Raw genomic sequence first — 20,946 nt, forward strand, 5'->3', positions numbered from 1 at the left:
AACTTAGAGCTGCCATTATTTCTGCATGGGCCAACATTCCTCAGCCACGGTATCAGCATCTTGTTGAGTCTATGCCAAGAAGTATATTGTCTGTGATCAGAGCTTAAAGTGGATCCGAGATAAACTTTTACTCATTGCATAATTGTGTTCCTTTCCTATTGTTTATAGGGCATTCCTCAAGCCAAATACTTTTTTTTTTATTTTAATACTCTAATTCCCTATAAACTAAACAAGCCTCGCCCACAGCTCCTTTTGTGCCTTGGCACTGTAGCAAGGGCTTATGGGAGCTCAGTCTGGGCAGGAGGAGGTTACTAGCCCGAGATTTCAGAGGCAGAGGGGTGGAGGAGAGGGGGCTGAATTTACACACAGGCAAGCTGATAGCATCTCCTGATAGCTGATAGCAGCCTGTGACAAACAGAACATGGCTGCTCTCATTGTATCACAGGATGAAATAATCATAAACATAGAACAAAGAATTGAACTGACTCTTGGGTGCATGCAGAAATATTCTTAATTATTTATTTTGAATAATTTAATTAGATCAATAAAGTAAAAAAAGATTAAGTATCAAAAATTGCATGGATATACAGACACAATACACAACAAATACATAACAAATACACACATACAAAAACACTCTTAAAAATTGGACAAAATATCCCAATTGAAGGGAGGCTGCAGTCCTCCTGACCTGGCCAGTTAAATGGTTTCTGTGGTGCTCACAAAGTGACACTGTCACCTAATGAGCAATTGTAACCACATATATTGGTAACTCAAAATTGCAATTCGCCAAGCTCCAAAAAATGCTCTAAAAAGCTCAAAAAATGCTCTAAAAAGCTCCAAAAATGCTCCAAAAAGCCCAAAAAATGCTCAAAAATGCCCATATGCAGCCAATCAATTAATTGCTGGAAAGAGTCCCGCCATGTATTATGAATGCAGGTAGTCCTGGACCCAATCGCAGTCACCCAGGAAGTCCACAAATCCGTGGGACTAATGTGTGCAGTCACCGTAGTGTAAAGCCTCTCTTAGCCCAGAGAAAAAGTTCCAGCACAGACAGGGATATCAATACATGCATCAAAACACCAATGTGGATGGTTCAAATGTAATCCAAGATGCAGTTAGATCAGCAGACATTGATAGCAGCAAAGCAGGCAAGCTGGGTTAGCTGGATTAGAAATCAGCAGTTTGGGAGCAATTAGGATGGTTCAAATGTAATCCAAAATGCAGTTAGATCAGCAGACATTGATAGCAACAAAGCAGGCAAGCTGAGTTAGCTGGATTAGAAATCAGCAGTTTGAGAGCAGTTAGGAGGCAGTTCACAAGCGCTGCATGAAATAATGCATAGTTACCATCCAATGTGGATGAGCCCAAGGAAGTACAGGCCTCTAATCCAAAATGCAGTTAGATCAGCAAACATTGATGTAAAAACACTTGGTAGTGGCAAAGCAAAAAAGCTAGATTAGCTGGATTAGCAAGCAGCAGTTTCTGGGCAGTTATAAGGCAGTTCATGAGCGCTGCATGGAGTAATGCATAGTTACCATCCAGTGTAGATGACCCCAGGGAAGTACAGGGTCTCTGGCTTACAAGAAGATTGCTGGGATACAGTCCATGAATAGACGCATAAGTGTCGACATGTTTCGCCGTTGCCAATGACGGCCTCTTCCAAGACAGCGTCCTTACAGCTCTCTAATCACTGACAGACTGTGCCGAGTATTTCAGCTCTAGACCACGCCCATCTCCACCCACATGGTACACCTGATCAGCTGCAAGAGACAGCCAATCACAGACGCACGGTGTCACACGCCGCCCAGCGCACCAAGGCGCATGGAGACGGACGTAAGCACACCGTGCGTCCCAGCATGGGGCGCAAACGAAAGTTCAGCGTCCCATTGACGGCGAGCAGGGGGAGAGGAGGGAGGCATGCAAAAAACCTCGGCACAGCATGGCATTTACCGTTTGATACCAGCATCCACACACGATGTGGATGCTGGTATCAAACGGTAAATGCCATGCTGTGCCGAGGTTTTTTGCATGCCTCCCTCCTCTCCCCCTGCTCGCCGTCAATGGGACGCTGAACTTTCGTTTGCGCCCCATGCTGGGACGCACGGTGTGCTTACGTCCGTCTCCATGCGCCTTGGTGCGCTGGGCGGCGTGTGACACCGTGCGTCTGTGATTGGCTGTCTCTTGCAGCTGATCAGGTGTACCATGTGGGTGGAGATGGGCGTGGTCTAGAGCTGAAATACTCGGCACAGTCTGTCAGTGATTTGAGAGCTGTAAGGACGCTGTCTTGGAAGAGGCCGTCATTGGCAACGGCGAAACATGTCGACACTTATGCGTCTATTCATGGACTGTATCCCAGCAATCTTCTTGTAAGCCAGAGACCCTGTACTTCCCTGGGGTCATCTACACTGGATGGTAACTATGCATTACTCCATGCAGCGCTCATGAACTGCCTTATAACTGCCCAGAAACTGCTGCTTGCTAATCCAGCTAATCTAGCTTTTTTGCTTTGCCACTACCAAGTGTTTTTACATCAATGTTTGCTGATCTAACTGCATTTTGGATTAGAGGCCTGTACTTCCTTGGGCTCATCCACATTGGATGGTAACTATGCATTATTTCATGCAGCGCTTGTGAACTGCCTCCTAATCCTAACTGCTCTCAAACTGCTGATTTCTAATCCAGCTAACTCAGCTTGCCTGCTTTGTTGCTATCAATGTCTGCTGATCTAACTGCATTTTGGATTACATTTGAACCATCCTAATTGCTCCCAAACTGCTGATTTCTAATCCAGCTAACCCAGCTTGCCTGCTTTGCTGCTATCAATGTCTGCTGATCTAACTGCATCTTGGATTACATTTGAACCATCCACATTGGTGTTTTGATGCATGTATTGATATCCCTGTCTGTGCTGGAACTTTTTCTCTGGGCTAAGAGAGGCTTTACACTACGGTGACTGCACACATTAGTCCCACGGATTTGTGGACTTCCTGGGTGACTGCGATTGGGTCCAGGACTACCTGCATTCATAATACATGGCGGGACTCTTTCCAGCAATTAATTGATTGGCTGCATATGGGCATTTTTGAGCATTTTTTGGGCTTTTTGGAGCATTTTTGGAGCTTTTTAGAGCATTTTTTGAGCTTTTTAGAGCATTTTTTGGAGCTTGGCGAATTGCAATTTTGAGTTACCAATATATGTGGTTACAATTGCTCATTAGGTGACAGTGTCACTTTGTGAGCACCACAGAAACCATTTAACTGGCCAGGTCAGGAGGACTGCAGCCTCCCTTCAATTGGGATATTTTGTCCAATTTTTAAGAGTGTTTTTGTATGTGTGTATTTGTTATGTATTTGTTGTGTATTGTGTCTGTATATCCATGCAATTTTTGATACTTAATCTTTTTTTACTTTATTGATCTAATTAAATTATTCAAAATAAATAATTAAGAATATTTCTGCATGCACCCAAGAGTCAGTTCAATTCTTTGTTCTATGTTTATTATTACTCGCTGACATGGTGCATGCAGTTATTGCTAACATTTTCGATCTTTAACCTGGTTTATATTGAGTCTTCTGACTCTCGAATTTTGTTTGTCTGATTTCTGCTCCGGTACCCCTTTTGCAATACATATACTTCTCAATCTGGGGTTTAGCCCCTGGGGACCGGAGCAGATAGACACAAAAAACATTTTTTGAGGCTTTTTTTGATTAGACCATATTAGGAGACCCATGCGCATTAATATTTGTTGTTTTACACTAGTGGTGTCTTTCTTGGTGGATGGGACATGTTGCAGTGGGAGGAGATAGTGCAGCAGGTGGATGAGGAATGCATCAGGGAGAGGGAGACAAGAAGTGATATACGTGCAATTAATACAGGGTTCAGGAGACTGGAAAGACTCTATGAACAAAAATCCAGAATCTGGTGGAATATTAAATATAATCGTGATTATCTAAACGATTCAAAAGTACCACTGTGGCTCCGTATACAAATCTTCCCCTATAGGCGTGACCTATCGGAGAATTTTAAGAAAAAGTGGGAAGAAAATTTAGAAGCATGTTCCAGGGTCAGTCTTACCCTAATGCAGGAACTAGAGGAGGAAGATCTCAAAAATATAGATAAAAAGATTTCTGAGACGTTAAAGTCCTTGGATCCCGTTAGGGACCACTCCTTGTTTACTGATCGTAGTGAAAAATTGAAAAAACATATAGAAAAATATAATCGGGACATAGTGACCAGAAGGGATAATAAATTCGAAAAGGATAGGGCTGCATATCGTTTTGGTTACGCCTACAGGTGGAATAAAAATAAAAATAAAAAACCATTTGAACCTAAGGATCCCAAACCTCCAATATTGAATCCATCAGGTTCTGGACAGCCTGAAACCCCGATATCAAGTGCTCCTGAGGATTCGGATTCATCACTAGATAGTCAACAGTCCCTGCCCCGATCGATCCCTAGTGACAATTCCATCGGTCGTCCCCAGACTAGATCAACTAAGGTAGATATCAAAAGGGACTCTAAACCCATAAAAGATAAGAAAAGATACCCTAAAAAGGAGGGCCCTATTAAGAAATATCTATCAGGATGTACTTCGGAGGATATGGGGGAGGAGAGGGAGGGGGCCTCCGGTGGTCCGGGGGTGTCCTCAGCTTCGGCTTCCTCTTCTTCTTCATCCTCTTCTTCTTTTTTGGTCAACGACATACTGAACCCAGGCAACACCTGAGTCCTAGCGACGGTACCTTGATCCCGTCCGCCCTTGGGGACACCCGCCACTCTATGCAGGTTATTAATCTGTCTAAGGTTGAATTACAACCTGGCCTTGAAACTTTGGTTAAAAAAGGCCTTGGTTTTTGTCCAAGTCGTATTCTTGATCGCTTTGAATTTACTAAAGATTTGCACATTTTTTGCCGTAATTTGGTATTGAAGAGCCTGCATGGTAGGAAGGCGGACGCTCCCTTGGGGGGAGTGATTAAGGATTGGAAGGAATGGACCAACAAAGACTATCGAACCTTAATGACTCTTATAGACCTTGGGGATGAAGGTGGGTGGATCACAGCTGACGAAGATTCAGCTGCGAATAAGTCTATATCTGGACGGAACACAACCTTTAAAAGGAGATCTACGTCATTTCCCCCTTTCTCCCTTTGTCCGGGTGTTCAGACATTCGTACATTTGGTGGAAAAAGATATACGCCAATTGTGGCTGGAGCCTAGTCTGTCATCTAATCTAAGTTTGCAAGAAATTGAGGCTCTGCGGGATTTCCAATCAGCAGAGAACCTTATAGTCAAGCCCTCTGACAAGGGGGGAAATGTTGTTATTATGACAGTGGAGCAGTATACCTATATGTGTCAGAAAATTCTAGGGCAGAGAGAGTGTTATCGGAGGGTCTCTCCGTCCAGGGTGGTGGAGAACCAGGGGGCACTTTTTAAACTAATTGATGATGCTGTACATGTGGGGATTATCAGCCCACAAACGGCAAATTTTCTGAAGGTGGATAATCCAGTCACTCCCACTTTTTATGCATTGCCAAAGGTCCACAAAAATATATTAAAACCCCCTGGACGACCGATTGTTTCGGGTTGTGGTGCGCTTACCGAAAAAATCAGTATATATGTTGATCACTTTCTCCAACCCCATGTCCACCGCCTTCCATCTTATGTTAAGGACACCTCACATTTGCTGACTATTCTGGAGGGCTTACAGTTGCCCCCTGGTTCTCTTTTAGTCACCCTGGACGTTGAGGCCCTTTATTCCAGCATTCCCCAACAAAAGGGGATAGAGGCAGTTAGTAGATTTCTTTTGGAATTGGGCACGGAGGAATATGCTCACAATCAATTTATTTTGCAGTTGTTGTCATTTATCCTGGAGAACAATGTGTTCATATTTGACCGCTGCCACTACCTCCAGGTGCAGGGCGCGGCGATGGGCACAACTTGTGCGCCGTCGCTTGCGAACCTGTACCTGGGGGAGTGGGAACGCGGTTTATTTGGTAATGATTCGTTGATTGTGTACCTGTGCCATATTGTGTCATGGCACAGGTACATAGATGATATCTTGGTCTTCTGGACAGGTGGGAGGGATCTCCTGGATGAATTTGTACAGAGGTTGAATCTTAACGACTACAATCTTAGATTTACAATGCATTGTGACTTTGCAACGGTACCTTTTCTTGACTTAAGGATCAATGTGAGCACAGACGGATATATTACGACGCAATTATATTGTAAGGAGACGGCGACGAACTCCTTCCTTAGAGCAGATAGCTCACATCCAAAACACACGATTCGTGGCATTCCCATTGGGCAATATTTGAGAATCCGTCGAAATTGCTCAAGAGATGAGGATTTTGAAAGAGAAGCCAAAGTCCTACGTCGGAAATTTCTGGAAAGGGGTTATAAAGATAAATGGCTTAAGAAAGCATATCGCAGGGCTCGGGAGTCAACCAGGACAGATCTTTTGAGACCCCCTGGTGGCCCGAAGACCGCTGATAGGAATGATGATAGCAAAACACGTCTGATTACACGTTTTTGCGATCAGGAACACCAGTTATATGAGATTCTGGGCCGACATTGGAATGTGCTTCGCTGCGATCCTTCAGTTAGGGATTATGTGTCTTTTAGACCGGAAATTACATTCAGACGATCAAGGACTCTGAGAGATACCTTGACCTCCAGTCATTTTTGTCGTAGTGGTCGTCGTAGGCACTGCACCACAGTGGGTACCTATAGCTGTGGTGGCTGTGCTTACTGCAGATATCTGACAATAGGGCCTGAGGTGGTGCTTCCCAATGAGCGTAGGTGGAAACTACGCCACTTTGTAAATTGCAACACTGTTTGTGTTGTGTATTTACTCACGTGTAGATGTGGATGCTTCTATGTGGGAAAAACCAGTCGGGCATTTAAAGAACGTATAAAAGAACACACGGGCGACATTGGGGGGTGTAACTTTAGGTCCCCAATTTCTAGACACATCCACATGACACATAGGGGTGATGCTAGCTACATTAGGTTTGTAGGTCTAGACAGAGTACACCCACATGAAAGAGGTGGGGATGTTGACAAACGACTTCTACAGATTGAACTTAGGTGGATTTATGAATTAAATGCCACCAAGGGCAAAGGTCTAAATGACGCAGTGCAATATGGTGCTTTCCTGCCGTCCTAGCAGGTTGGCTGTATCCTGGTGTGTTTTTTGTACTCTGCTCAATTGCACCCTCCCTAGCGGGTGTTCCCTTAGGTTTCCCTTCCCTTTCCTTTTCCCTTACTACCTTTTTTTTTTTTTTTTTTTTTTTTTTTTTTTCTTCCCCCTTTTTCCCCTCCCCCTCCCTCCTCTCTCCCCCCCTTTTTCCCCTTTCCCCTTTCCCCTTTCCCTCCCCCCTTTTCCTTCCTCCTTCTCCCCTGTCTCCTTTCTTTCCCTCCTTTGTTTATGCGCATGGGTCCCACTTATTACAATAGGAATGTGTTATGTAGGTTCACATAAGTTGAGAATACTGTTTTTACATTTATATGGTCTAATCTTTGAGCCTCTGTTTAAGATGGATAATAGTACTAGTATATAAATATTGATTTGAATATTTGTGTGGGCCCCTCGGGATGCCTTTTTGTCTTTGTTTTGTTTTCTTAGGTTGTTTTGTATGTTTATTTTGATTGATTATGTTTTCCGTGTGTGGATGCTGGTATCAAACGGTAAATGCCATGCTGTGCCGAGGTTTTTTGCATGCCTCCCTCCTCTCCCCCTGCTCGCCGTCAATGGGACGCTGAACTTTCGTTTGCGCCCCATGCTGGGACGCACGGTGTGCTTACGTCCGTCTCCATGCGCCTTGGTGCGCTGGGCGGCGTGTGACACCGTGCGTCTGTGATTGGCTGTCTCTTGCAGCTGATCAGGTGTACCATGTGGGTGGAGATGGGCGTGGTCTAGAGCTGAAATACTCGGCACAGTCTGTCAGTGATTAGAGAGCTGTAAGGACGCTGTCTTGGAAGAGGCCGTCATTGGCAACGGCGAAACATGTCGACACTTATGCGTCTATTCATGGACTGTATCCCAGCAATCTTCTTGTAAGCCAGAGACCCTGTACTTCCCTGGGGTCATCTACACTGGATGGTAACTATGCATTACTCCATGCAGCGCTCATGAACTGCCTTATAACTGCCCAGAAACTGCTGCTTGCTAATCCAGCTAATCTAGCTTTTTTGCTTTGCCACTACCAAGTGTTTTTACATCAATGTTTGCTGATCTAACTGCATTTTGGATTAGAGGCCTGTACTTCCTTGGGCTCATCCACATTGGATGGTAACTATGCATTATTTCATGCAGCGCTTGTGAACTGCCTCCTAACTGCTCTCAAACTGCTGATTTCTAATCCAGCTAACTCAGCTTGCCTGCTTTGTTGCTATCAATGTCTGCTGATCTAACTGCATTTTGGATTACATTTGAACCATCCTAATTGCTCCCAAACTGCTGATTTCTAATCCAGCTAACCCAGCTTGCCTGCTTTGCTGCTATCAATGTCTGCTGATCTAACTGCATCTTGGATTACATTTGAACCATCCACATTGGTGTTTTGATGCATGTATTGATATCCCTGTCTGTGCTGGAACTTTTTCTCTGGGCTAAGAGAGGCTTTACACTACGGTGACTGCACACATTAGTCCCACGGATTTGTGGACTTCCTGGGTGACTGCGATTGGGTCCAGGACTACCTGCATTCATAATACATGGCGGGACTCTTTCCAGCAATTAATTGATTGGCTGCATATGGGCATTTTTCAGCATTTTTTGGGCTTTTTGGAGCATTTTTGGAGCTTTTTAGAGCATTTTTTGAGCTTTTTAGAGCATTTTTTGGAGCTTGGTGAATTGCAATTTTGAGTTACCAATATATGTGGTTACAATTGCTCATTAGGTGACAGTGTCACTTTGTGAGCACCACAGAAACCATTTAACTGGCCAGGTCAGGAGGACTGCAGCCTCCCTTCAATTGGGATATTTTGTCCAATTTTTAAGAGTGTTTTTGTATGTGTGTATTTGTTATGTATTTGTTGTGTATTGTGTCTGTATATCCATGCAATTTTTGATACTTAATCTTTTTTTACTTTATTGATCTAATTAAATTATTCAAAATAAATAATTAAGAATATTTCTGCATGCACCCAAGAGTCAGTTCAATTCTTTGTTCTATGTTTATTATTACTCGCTGACATGGTGCATGCAGTTATTGCTAACATTTTCGATCTTTAACCTGGTTTATATTGAGTCTTCTGACTCTCGAATTTTGTTTGTCTGATTTCTGCTCCGGTACCCCTTTTGCAATACATATACCTATGAAATAATCATACACTGTTGAAGCCGTTTGCAGCTAGATATGCTGTGTAAACTATGTAAACTTTAGGTAACATATACAGACAAGTTACTTGTTATAGTTAGTTTTTCATCTGGGATCCGCTTTAAAGGAAACCATAGACAACTACATGTAATAGATTTATACATACCTGGGGCTTCCTCAAGCCCTATCCGCACGGATCGCTCCCACGCCGCCGTCCTCTTGATCTTCGGTAACAGGGCCTGACTCCTGTCATTTCAGCCAGTTCAGTTTAGTCAGCGCATGTGCGGTGCGCTCCTCTGTCTTGTTCCGGCAGCTGGGAGAGTTATATGAAGACCGCGCCCAGCCATGGGAGCGATAAGGAGGAGTGCATTGCGGATTCGCCAACTGGCCAAAATGACGGAAATTATCAAAGATCAAGAAGGCTGAGGACAGCGGCGTGGGAGCGATCAGTGCGGATAGGGATTGAGGAAGCCCCAGGTATGTATACAACTTTTACATGTAGTCATCTCTCGTACACTTTAAAGAGGAACTCCAGTGAAAATAATGTAATAAAAAAGTGCTTCATTTTTCAATAATTATGTATAAATGATTTAGGCCCGGTTCACATTAGCGTTCGCTATCAGGATTTTCCGGATCGGATCCGAAACGCATACTGTACAAACGGAACGTACGTTCCGCATAGCAATGTAATGTCTATGCGGACGTTCACACGCGTCTGTTCCGTACGTACCGGAGCCGGATCGGATCCGGACTCTTTTCCAACATGCGCTATTTTTTGGGTCCGGATCTCCGGCCCACGCATCCTGACCGGAGCCTGACAGCACCATCCGGAACACAGAAACCAATGGGAAACGGAAGGCACAGAACACACTGCCTACAAACACCTGACGTTCTACCCCACTTCCTATGCGTATCCAAGCAGCCATTTCGGATGGGGACACATGGGCCAAGCATGTCTGGAGTGGAGCAGCAGTGACAGACGTGCTGGAGCTGTTTTGGCAGAATGTCGGAGGTGGAGGTGAGGCCTACAGCGGAGGAACCTGATTCTACAGGTGCACCAGGTGCACCTTCTGCTGACCCCAACATTTTTTTATTTAATTTCGCTATTTTTTGCCCACGGATCCTGATGGCAGCCTGATGCATGCCTGATGCAAACGGACTGGATCCTGATCCGATCAGGATCCGGTCCGTTTGCAAGGCAAAACGCAAGTGTGAATGGGGCCTAAGTCAGTGTTTGCTCATTGTAAAACCTTTCCTCTCCCTGATTTACATTCTGACATTTATCACATGGTGACATTTTTTTTTACTGCTGGCAGGTGATGTCACTGGAAGGAGATGCTGCTTGCTTTTTTGGCAGTTGAAAATAGCTGTTATTTCCACAATGCAACAAGGCTCCCACAGTGTGATGTCAGGACCATGGTCGTGACATCACACTGTGGGAGGGGTTTCACCACAATATCAGCCATACAGAACCCCCTGATGATGCTTTTTTATAAAGGAATAGATTTCTCCTGGGAAAGGGGGTATCAGCTACTGATTGGGAGGAAGTTCAATTCTTGGTTACGGTTTCTCTTTAAGGTGGACCAGCTCATTATTAGGGTGTCACTTAATTTTTGGCCACTCAGTGGTATATATGCTAATGATGTCAGACTATGATGTCACTCAATCCAGTGATGACACCCAAATACCGCTAATGCCAGAAATCTATCATTTGACTCCACAAATCATAGTAAATTGAAAAACCAAGGAAAGAGCACATTTATTTAAAGAAAAAAAAAAAACTAGCTGTGATTGCTGCATCAAATAATTGGTAACTTAAGGTGGCTACACATATATCGATTTTGTGGCCCGATCGACCATCCTATTCGATAATTTTATTGAATCGAATGAAAATGGATCTTTAAGTTACCTGACGACTCTGCGCAAAGAAGCGTGATCGCTTGACTTCCTGTAACAAGTTTTGAGATTACCGCTAATCACGAAACGCCCACAATTAGCAGCAATCGCGGCAGTGAGATCACTGCTATAGGGTTATAAAAGCGCTTTGGCGATAAGCGGGAATCTTCCACTAATGGCCGTAGTGTGAATGGGCCCATAATGCTGTGAGACAATGAGAGTGATACAGGCAGAGCCGTACACTGGTGTGAATAATAACATTGCCAGCCCATAAACAGGTGCTGGGGATTCCGCACATTCTCTTGTGTATTGTTTGGCTGACAAAGGATCAGAGTAGATTTTGGAGGATCAGTGTGATATGTGGCCGGGGGAGGGGTGATAATCCCCCTTTACAGCCTCCCTAATTCTGTAATCACTATTCACGCTTTCTGAGCAATACAACTGCAATCCCTGAGCTGCTACTCTGGGGGCCTGTGATCTGCCAATCTGTGGGGTGTCTATACTCTGCCGGTCTGTGGGGTGTCTGTACTCTGCCGGTCTGTGGGGTGTCTGTACTCTGCCAGTCAGTCTGTGGGGTGTCTGTACTCTGCCAGTCAGTCTGTGGGGTGTCTGTACTCTGCCAGTCAGTCTGTGGGGTGTCTGTACTCTGCCGGTTTGTGGGGTGTCTGTACTCTGCCAGTCAGTCTGTGGGGTGTCTGTACTCTGCCGGTCTGTGGGGTGTCTGTACTCTGCCAGTCAGTCTGTGGGGTGTCTGTACTCTGCCGGTTTGTGGGGTGTCTGTACTCTGCCAGTCTGTCTGTGGGGTGTCTGTACTCTGCCAGTCTGTCTGTGGGGTGTCTGTACTCTGCCAGTCTGTCTGTGGGGTGTCTGTACTCTGCCAGTCTGTCTGTGGGGTGTCTGTACTCTGCTAGTCTGTGGGGTGTCTGTACTCTGCTAGTCTGTGGGGTGTCTGTACTCTGCTAGTCGGTCTGTGGGGTGTCTGTACTCTGCTAGTCGGTCTGTGGGGTGTCTGTACTCTGCTAGTCGGTCTGTGGGGTGTCTGTACTCTGCCGGTCTGTGGGGTGTCTGTACTCTGCCGGTCTGTGGGGTGTCTGTACTCTGCTAGTCGGTCTGTGGGGTGTCTGTACTCTGCCGGTCTGTGGGGTGTCTGTACTCTGCCGGTCTGTGGGGTGTCTGTACTCTGCCGGTCTGTGGGGTGTCTGTACTCTGCCGGTCTGTGGGGTGTCTGCACTCTGCCGGTCTGTGGGGTGTCTGCACTCTGCCGGTCTGTGGGGTGTCTGCACTCTGCCGGTCTGTGGGGTGTCTGCACTCTGCCGGTCTGTGGGGTGTCTGTACTCTGCTCTGCCACTCTATGGGTGTCTGTTCCCTCTCCAGTGCTGCTTTGGGTCTCCCTGACAGCTACATGCTCAATGCTGCATCCCTCCCTGCTACTAATGCATGTCAGAAAATGCCACATTAAATGGCAATAAGGGCTGCATTCGGCCTACGGGCCTCGAGTTTGACACCTGTGCTCTTTACCCCACATTCCGGAACGGCAGAGCGCCTATTCCCGTCAGAAGGGATATGAGAGCTCACAGGTGTCCATACGTCAAGGTGTAACAGATACTCCTAATCAGAGGGCAGGGGAAGGAGGGAGAGGTAATAAACAGCTTATAATCACCGTCAGGAAAAGGCAAACAGCCACACGGAGCGCACCTCAATGCCAGTCCAATGACTATATCATTATTAATGCTAAGTTGTAATAACTGTGTCCAGCTCAACGAGAGCCACGTCACTCAGATAATCTGAGGGAGCCCCTCTTACGACACTCGCTGAGACATTAATCTGCTTTATGAGGATGCTCTGATAATCAGATTACTCTCTGGAACTTCCAGGGCTGCCCTGACAGTCCTCCCAAGATAAACTGAAAATAACGTCACTGCGTAGATGTAACACCTCATTACTCAGTAATGACACTCTACACCATCGCTACACAACGTCCACGACCCACACTCCGGCCCTGACAACCAGCAGCATCGCTATGCAACTGCTGCACCCCACACACTGGCCCTAACAACCACAACCAATGCTATGCAACTGCTACACCCCACACACACTGACCCTAACAACCAGCAGCATCACTATGCAACTGCTACACCCCTCACACACTGACCCTAACAACCAGCAGCATCACTATGCAACTGCTACACCCCTCACACACTGGCCCTAACAACCAGCAGCATCACTATGCAACTGCTACACCCCACACACTGACCCTAACAACCAGCAGCATCACTATGCAACTGCTACACCCCTCACACACTGGCCCTAACAACCAGCAGCATCACTATGCAACTGCTGCACCCCACACACTGGCCCTAACAACCACCACTAATGCTATGCAACTGCTGCAATCCTCACACTGGCCCTAACGACCAGCAGCATCGCTATGCAACTGCTGCACCCCACACACAGGCCCTGACAATCAGCAGCATTGCTATGCAACTGCTACACCCCACACAGGCCCTGACAACCAGCAGCATTGCTATGCAACTGCTGCACCCCTCACACTGGCCCTAACAACCAATAGCATCGCTACACCCCACACACTGACCCTAACAACCAGCAGCATCACTATGCCACTGCTACACCCCTCACACTGGCCCTAACAACCAGCAGCATCACTATACAACTGCTGCACCCCACACACTGGCCCTGACAACCAGCAGCAATGCTATGCAACTGCTACACCCCTCACACTGGCCCTAACGACCAGCAGCATCGCTATGCAACTGCTGCACCCCTCACACTGACCCTAACGACCAGCAGCATCGCTATGCAACTGCTGCACCCCACACACTGGCCCTAACAACCACAACTAATGCTATGCAACTGCTACACCCCACACACTGACCCTAACAACCAGCAGCATCACTATGCAACTGCTACACCCCTCACACACTGGCCCTAACAACCAGCAGCATCACTATGCAACTGCTACACCCCTCACACTGGCCCTAACAACCACAACTAATGCTATGCAACTGCTACACCCCACACACTGACCCTAACAACCAGCAGCATCACTATGCAACTGCTACACCCCTCACACACTGGCCCTAACAACCAGCAGCATCACTATGCAACTGCTACACCCCTCACACTGGCCCTAACAACCAGCAGCATCGCTATGCAACTGTTACACCCCTCACACACTGGCCCTAACAACCAGCAGCATCACTATGCAACTGCTACACCCCTCACACTGGCCCTAACAACCAGCAGCATCGCTATGCAACTGCTGCACCCCACACACTGGCCCTAACAACCACCACTAATGCTATGTAACTGCTGCACCCCACACACTGGCCCTAACAACCACCACTAATGCTATGTAACTGCTACACCCCACACACTGACCCTAACAACCAGCAGTATCGCTATGCAACTGCTACACCCCTTATACTGGCCCTGACAACCAATAGCATCGCTACACCCCACACACTGACCCTAACAACCAGCAGCATCACTATGCCACTGCTACACCCCTCACACTGGCCCTAACAACCAGCAGCATCACTATACAACTGCTGCACCCCACACACAGGCCCTGACAACCAGCAGCATCGCTATACAACTGCTGCACCCCACACACTGGCCCTGACAACCAGCAGCATTGCTATGCAACTGCTACACCCCACACACAGGCCCTGACAACCAGCAGCAATGCTATGCAACTGCTGCACCCCACACACTGACCCTGACAACCAGCAGCAATGCTATGCAACTGCTACACCCCACACACTGGCCCTGACAACCAGCAGCATTGCTATGCAACTGCTGCACCCCTCACACTGGCCCTAACAACCAGCACTATTACTATACAACTGCTACACCCCACACACTGGCCCTAGCAACCACCAATAATGCTATGCAACTGCTACACCTCACACAATGGCCCTAACAACCAGCAGTATTGCTATGCAACTGCTACACCCCACACACTGGCCCTAACAATCAGCAGTATTGCTTTGCAACTGCTACACCCCACACACTGGCCCTTATAAAGCATTGCTATGCAACTGCTACACCCCACACACAGGCCCTGACAACCACCAATAATGCTATGCAACTGCTACACCCCACACACTGACCCTAACAAACAGCAGCATTGCTATGCAACTGCTGCACCCCACACTCCGGCCCTGACAACCAGCAGCATCACTATGCAACTGCTACACCCCACACACAGGCCCTGACAACCAATAGCATTGCTACACCCCTCACACTGGCCCTAACAACCAGCAGCATCGCTAAGCAACTGCTACACCCCACACACTGACCCTGACAACCAGCAGCATCGCTAGACAACTGCTACACCCCTCACACTGGCCCTAACAACCAGCAGCATCGCTATGCAACTGCTACACCCTACACACACGCCCTAACATCCAGCAGCATTGCTATGCAACTGCTACACCCCACACACAGGCCCTGACAACCAATAGCATTGCTACACCCCACACACTGGCCCTAACAACCACCAATAATGCTATGCAACTGCTACACCCCACACACTGGCCCTAACAACCAGCAGCATTGCTATGCAACTGCTACACCCCACACACAGGCCCTGACAACCAATAGCATCGCTACACCCCACACACTGGCCCTAACAACCACCAATAATGCTATGCAATGGCTACACCCCACACACTGGCCCTAACAACCAGCAGCATTGCTACACCCCACACACTGGCCCTAGCAACCACCAATAATGCTATGCAACTGCTACACCCCACACAGGCCCTGACAACCAGCAGCATTGCTGTGCAACTGCTACACCCCACACACAGGCCCTGACAACCAGCAGCATTGCTATGCAACTGCTACACCCCACACACAGGCCCTGACAACCAGCAGCATTGCTATGCAACTGCTGCACCCCACACACAGGCCCTGACAACCAGCAGCATCGCTATACAACTACTATACCCTACACACTTGCCCTGACAACCAGCAGCATTGCTATACAACTGCTACACCCCACACACTGGCCCTAACAACCAGCAGCATTGCTATGCAACTGCTACACCCCACACACAGGCCCTGACAACCAGCACTATTACTATACAACTGCTACACCCCACACACTGGCACTAACAACCAGCACCATCACTATACAACTGCTACACCCCACACACTGGCACTAACAACCAGCAGCATCGCTATACAACTACTATTACCCTACACACTTGCCCTGACAACCAGCAGCATCGCTATACAACTACTATACCCAACACACTGGCCCTAACAACCAGCACCATCACTCTACAACTGCTACACCCCACACACTGGCCCTGACAACCAGCAGCATCGCTATACAACTACTATACCCAACACACTGGCCCTAACAACCAGCACCATTACTCTACAACTGCTACACCCCACACACTGACCCTGACAACCAGCAGCATCGCTACACAACTACTATACCCCACTCACTGGCCCTAACAATCAGCACCATCACTCTACAACTGCTACACCCCACACACTGGCCCTGACAACCAGCACCATCACTCTTCAACTGCTACACCCCACACACTGGCCCTGACAACCAGCACCATCACTCTACAACTGCTACACCCCACACACTGGCCCTGACAACCAGCAGCATTGCTATACAACTACTATACCCAACACACTGGCCCTAACAACCAGCACCATCACTCTACAACTGCTACACCCCACACAATGGCCCTGACAACCAGCAGCATCGCTATACAACTACTATACCCAACACACTGGCCCTAACAATCAGCACCATCACTCTACAACTGCTACACCCCACACACTGGCCCTGACAACCAGCACCATCACTCTACAACTGCTACACCCCACACACTGACCCTGACAACCAGCAGCATTGCTATACAACTACTATACCCAACACACTGGCCCTAACAACCAGCACCATCACTCTACAACTGCTACACCCCACACAATGGCCCTGACAACCAGCAGCATCACTATACAACTACTATACCCAACACACTGGCCCTAACAATCAGCACCATCACTCTACAACTGCTACACCCCACACACTGGCCCTGACAACCAGCACCATCACTCTACAACTGCTACACCCCACACACTGGCCCTGACAACCAGCAGCATTGCTATACAACTACTATACCCAACACACTGGCCCTGACAACCAGCAGCATCGCTATATAACTGCTACACCCCACACACTGGCCCTGACAACCAGCAGCATCACTATACAACTGCTACACCCCACACACTGACCCTGACAACCAGCACCATCACTATACAAAGCATAACTGGGTCCTGACACCCTCCACTATCACTATACAACTTCACCATAGTGTCATAGTCTACTAAGTATCACCCCAGTTACAATGATCTTACCCACAGCTGGAAGAACCCACGGCTGTTCTGACATCTCCACCTGTGTCCTTTCCTCCTCGTAGCTCCTGAGTTGTGGCAGAGCTGGGGTGATGTGACAGGCCTTCTCAAGAAGAACAAATGATACCATGTCCTCCTCAGGCTCCTCTTTCCGTAACAGCTGCCCTCTGCTCGGGGGGGCACGGCCCCTGCGGGTCCGGGTGGTGGCGCGAGGTAAAGGGACTGAGCTCCCGATGGTTATATAGGAAAACGTAGGATCCTGAGGTGAAGATAAGGGCCACAGATCGGCGAGTGTCACCGCCGTACAATCATCAGGGTCACCTGAAATCACCATAAAACACAGGGTAAGTGGCCAAGAAAGCCCAGACTCTGCTCTGGGAGGTGGCAGTGAGGGTCATTTACTAAGATGAAAATCGTCTCCAGTATTCAATCATACACATCTCTAGATGTTTGTTATGAATAAAGCTTGGTTTATTTGAATGTCACCTTTAGTAAATCCCGCCCTGCACCTCTGTGTGAAGAAAAAATGGCGTTACACGTACACTGGTCCGTCGGGGATGGCTGGGCGGAGTCTGGCGTGTGTACTTCTGGTGTCACACACAAACATGAGGAGCCGGAAATGCAGCAGAGGGGGGGACAGAAGACACAGCATGAGAGACATCACATGACACAATATCATCACTAGACAAGATGGCGGATAATTATGCTGTAATGGCTGTAACAGATATATACCTGCCCGCCCCCTCCGGTCCTCCAGTGATCTCCACCTGACTGCCTCATGCATTTCTCATTCCCATGCACACCTACAGGACTTCTCCATAGCTACCCCCACTTTATGGAACTCTGGAAATCCCCCCCCCCCCTCAGACTTGCCCCTTCCTTCAACACCTTCAAGCAAGCCCCCAAAACACATTTCTTTAAAATGGCCTAGCCCCATCTACCACACTTTAACTCTCTCAACCAAGCACCTTTTTCACGGTCCTACCTTGTGTCCCTCCCCCACCCTTTAGATTGTAAGCCTTTGGCAGGGCCTCTCCCCTCCCTTATTGTGTCCTTCTTGATCTTGCAACCCCAGCTATGACCCCCTTCCCATGGACTAACGCAAACTTGAATTGCTGGGTCTCTGTAAAATTGTATGATCATGCATCTTTTACCCTGTTTGCATGTATAACCTTGTGCTATGTTGTATAACTGTTTGCTACCTCTCTGTCTGTCACCCCTTGTTTACATTGTATGAAGGGCCGGATTTACCATAAGGCAGTGTAGGCATGTGCCTACAGGCACCTGATGACGGAAAGGCGGCTCACTCCCCTACCCTAGCGCCTCCCTCCCTTCTTCTCTATGCAGAGTCCTAAGCAGAGTGGAAATGAGAGGTTACTCACTGGCTCTCGGCAATCCACCAATGAGCTCTCCCTTCAATCAGGGGCACCTGTAGCTACTTAGCATTAGGTACCCAGAGGTATTCTTAGTATTAAGGGACACCTGTGATACCTTTACTGGGCAAGGGAAGGTAAAGGAGAAGTGACAGCTGGGCCAGCCAGCATATGCCATAGACACATTTCACGTCCCCAAGCACGTATCCTTCCTGTATTTACACAAATATAAACAAATACAAACACTTGGTTCTGTTTCTATTTTTAGAACACACTCACTCTGTATCTCCATCTAGTGGCAAAAAATTAAAACCACATCCAAATACCCTATTATATACCTTCCCATAGAAAAATGAAATACATTTTCATAATTTTTAAAAACCCTTCGAGGTGAAATGGTTGTCTGAGATGGCCAATAATGAATGCCTCTACTGATAATCTGGCGTGTGTACAACAGCCTCCAAAGTCGTCAGCGGTCACTTGGATCCGCCTGGCGGATCGCTGGCAGGCTCACCCCGCCTGCCATGTGATGTCACTAACATAGGCACGGACGCAGGCATGATAAGTCAGGTGATAGTATGTAAAGGAAGGCATTTGTACCGTCTGCAGGGCAGGAATCAGGGGTGCTGGAGGCAGTGGATGGAGCGTCCTCTGTGGAAGAAGAACATATACAGAAACTTAGATCAGAATTTTGTTATAATAAATAGTAATAGCTGTATGAATGAACAGAGACAACATGGGGACAATCGGAGTGATGTACGGTAGAGAAGACGTATGGAATGACATCATGTAGTGAAGTAAAAACACAGAGGTGCCTGGCTCTTCTACTGATCACATATGCTATTGCTCCGTTGTTATTGCCTGATGAAGCGGGATCAAACCTGCGAAACGCGTTGCATATTTGGAGTTCATAAATAAAATATATTGACTGTCTTTACTACAGTCTTTGTGTGTCTACTTGGAGGAGGTAAGTCCACCACTACCTCCTCTATTTACCAAGAATTTGGTTTTTAACCTCCCTGGCGGTAAGCCCGAGCTGAGCTCGGGCTATGCCGCGCAGGAGGATTTCTCAGGCTGTACTGGGGCGATTCGCCCCATTCAAAGTGCTGTGCGCGCAGCCAGCACTTTGCTAGCCGCGCGCACAGCTTGATCGCCGCCGCTCTGCGGCGATCGGCCGCACGCAGCGGCAAAAGAGGGCCCCCGCCAGAGCCCTGCGCTGCCCGGACCAATGAGTTCCGGGCAGCGCTATGGGCCGGATCGGATGCGCCTGAGGTCAGGACGTCGGCTGACGTCCATGACGTCATCCCGATCGTCGCCATGGCGACAGGAGAAGCCAAACAGGGTAACGCGTTATATACGCGCTCCCCTGTTTGCTATTAGTGCCGGCGATGATCGCACTAGAGGGACACATGCGCCCTCTAGTGGTGTTTCATGTAGCTACCACTCTGGTAGCTTTACATGAAACAAAAAAAAAAACAAAAAAAAAAAATAGGATTTTTGCCCATGTGGCAAAAAAAATTAACCGCCAGGGAGGTTAAGCTCGTTTAGCTTCCTTTTATCCTTTTGGCGCCTCTGTTCTCCTGTATCATATAGTGAAGAGTCTCATTGAGTGACATCATACGACGGAGGGGACACAGGCAGTGACATCATACGAAGGAGGGGACACAAGCATGGAGAGGATGTCATATGATGGAGGGAACACATGGAGTAACATCATATGATGGAGTACAAAATAGATTTTGGGGTTGCACACCTTACCCGTAAGGCCGGAGCATAACCTCGGGTGCTAAGGAACGTCACCCAGATAAGTCAGTAACAAAGTTCAAAGGTAGGTCAGCACACCTTGCTTTAAATGTGGTATCCGTTTATTACATTCATCAACACAAGCTTGACAATTGTTTTTCGGGGTCATGGAGGGTCCCCTTCTTCAGAAAAGTGCAGACAAAA

General features: G+C 47.5%; 1 protein-coding gene across 4 annotated transcripts in view; it reads right to left on the bottom strand.

Annotated features, from left to right (window-relative positions):
* Positions 1 to 20,946, bottom strand: part of RTN2 (reticulon 2) — a 57,466-nt gene that overhangs the window by 23,325 nt on the left and 13,195 nt on the right. For 2 of the 4 annotated variants that reach the window (XM_068250093.1, XM_068250094.1), the window contains exons 2-4: positions 19,600 to 19,650; positions 18,169 to 18,213; positions 17,630 to 17,947 (exon numbers count right to left, since the gene is read on the bottom strand). In XM_068250093.1, coding sequence (XP_068106194.1) covers positions 17,630 to 17,947; positions 18,169 to 18,213; positions 19,600 to 19,650 — 414 coding nt within the window. The remainder of the gene's footprint in view (positions 1 to 17,629; positions 17,948 to 18,168; positions 18,214 to 19,599; positions 19,651 to 20,946) is intronic. The other 2 variants (XM_068250095.1, XM_068250096.1) reach the window with 1 other exon arrangement.

The sequence above is a fragment of the Hyperolius riggenbachi genome, chromosome 8 (genome assembly GCF_040937935.1).
Source record: "Hyperolius riggenbachi isolate aHypRig1 chromosome 8, aHypRig1.pri, whole genome shotgun sequence".
Classification (NCBI taxonomy): Eukaryota; Metazoa; Chordata; class Amphibia; order Anura; family Hyperoliidae; genus Hyperolius; species Hyperolius riggenbachi.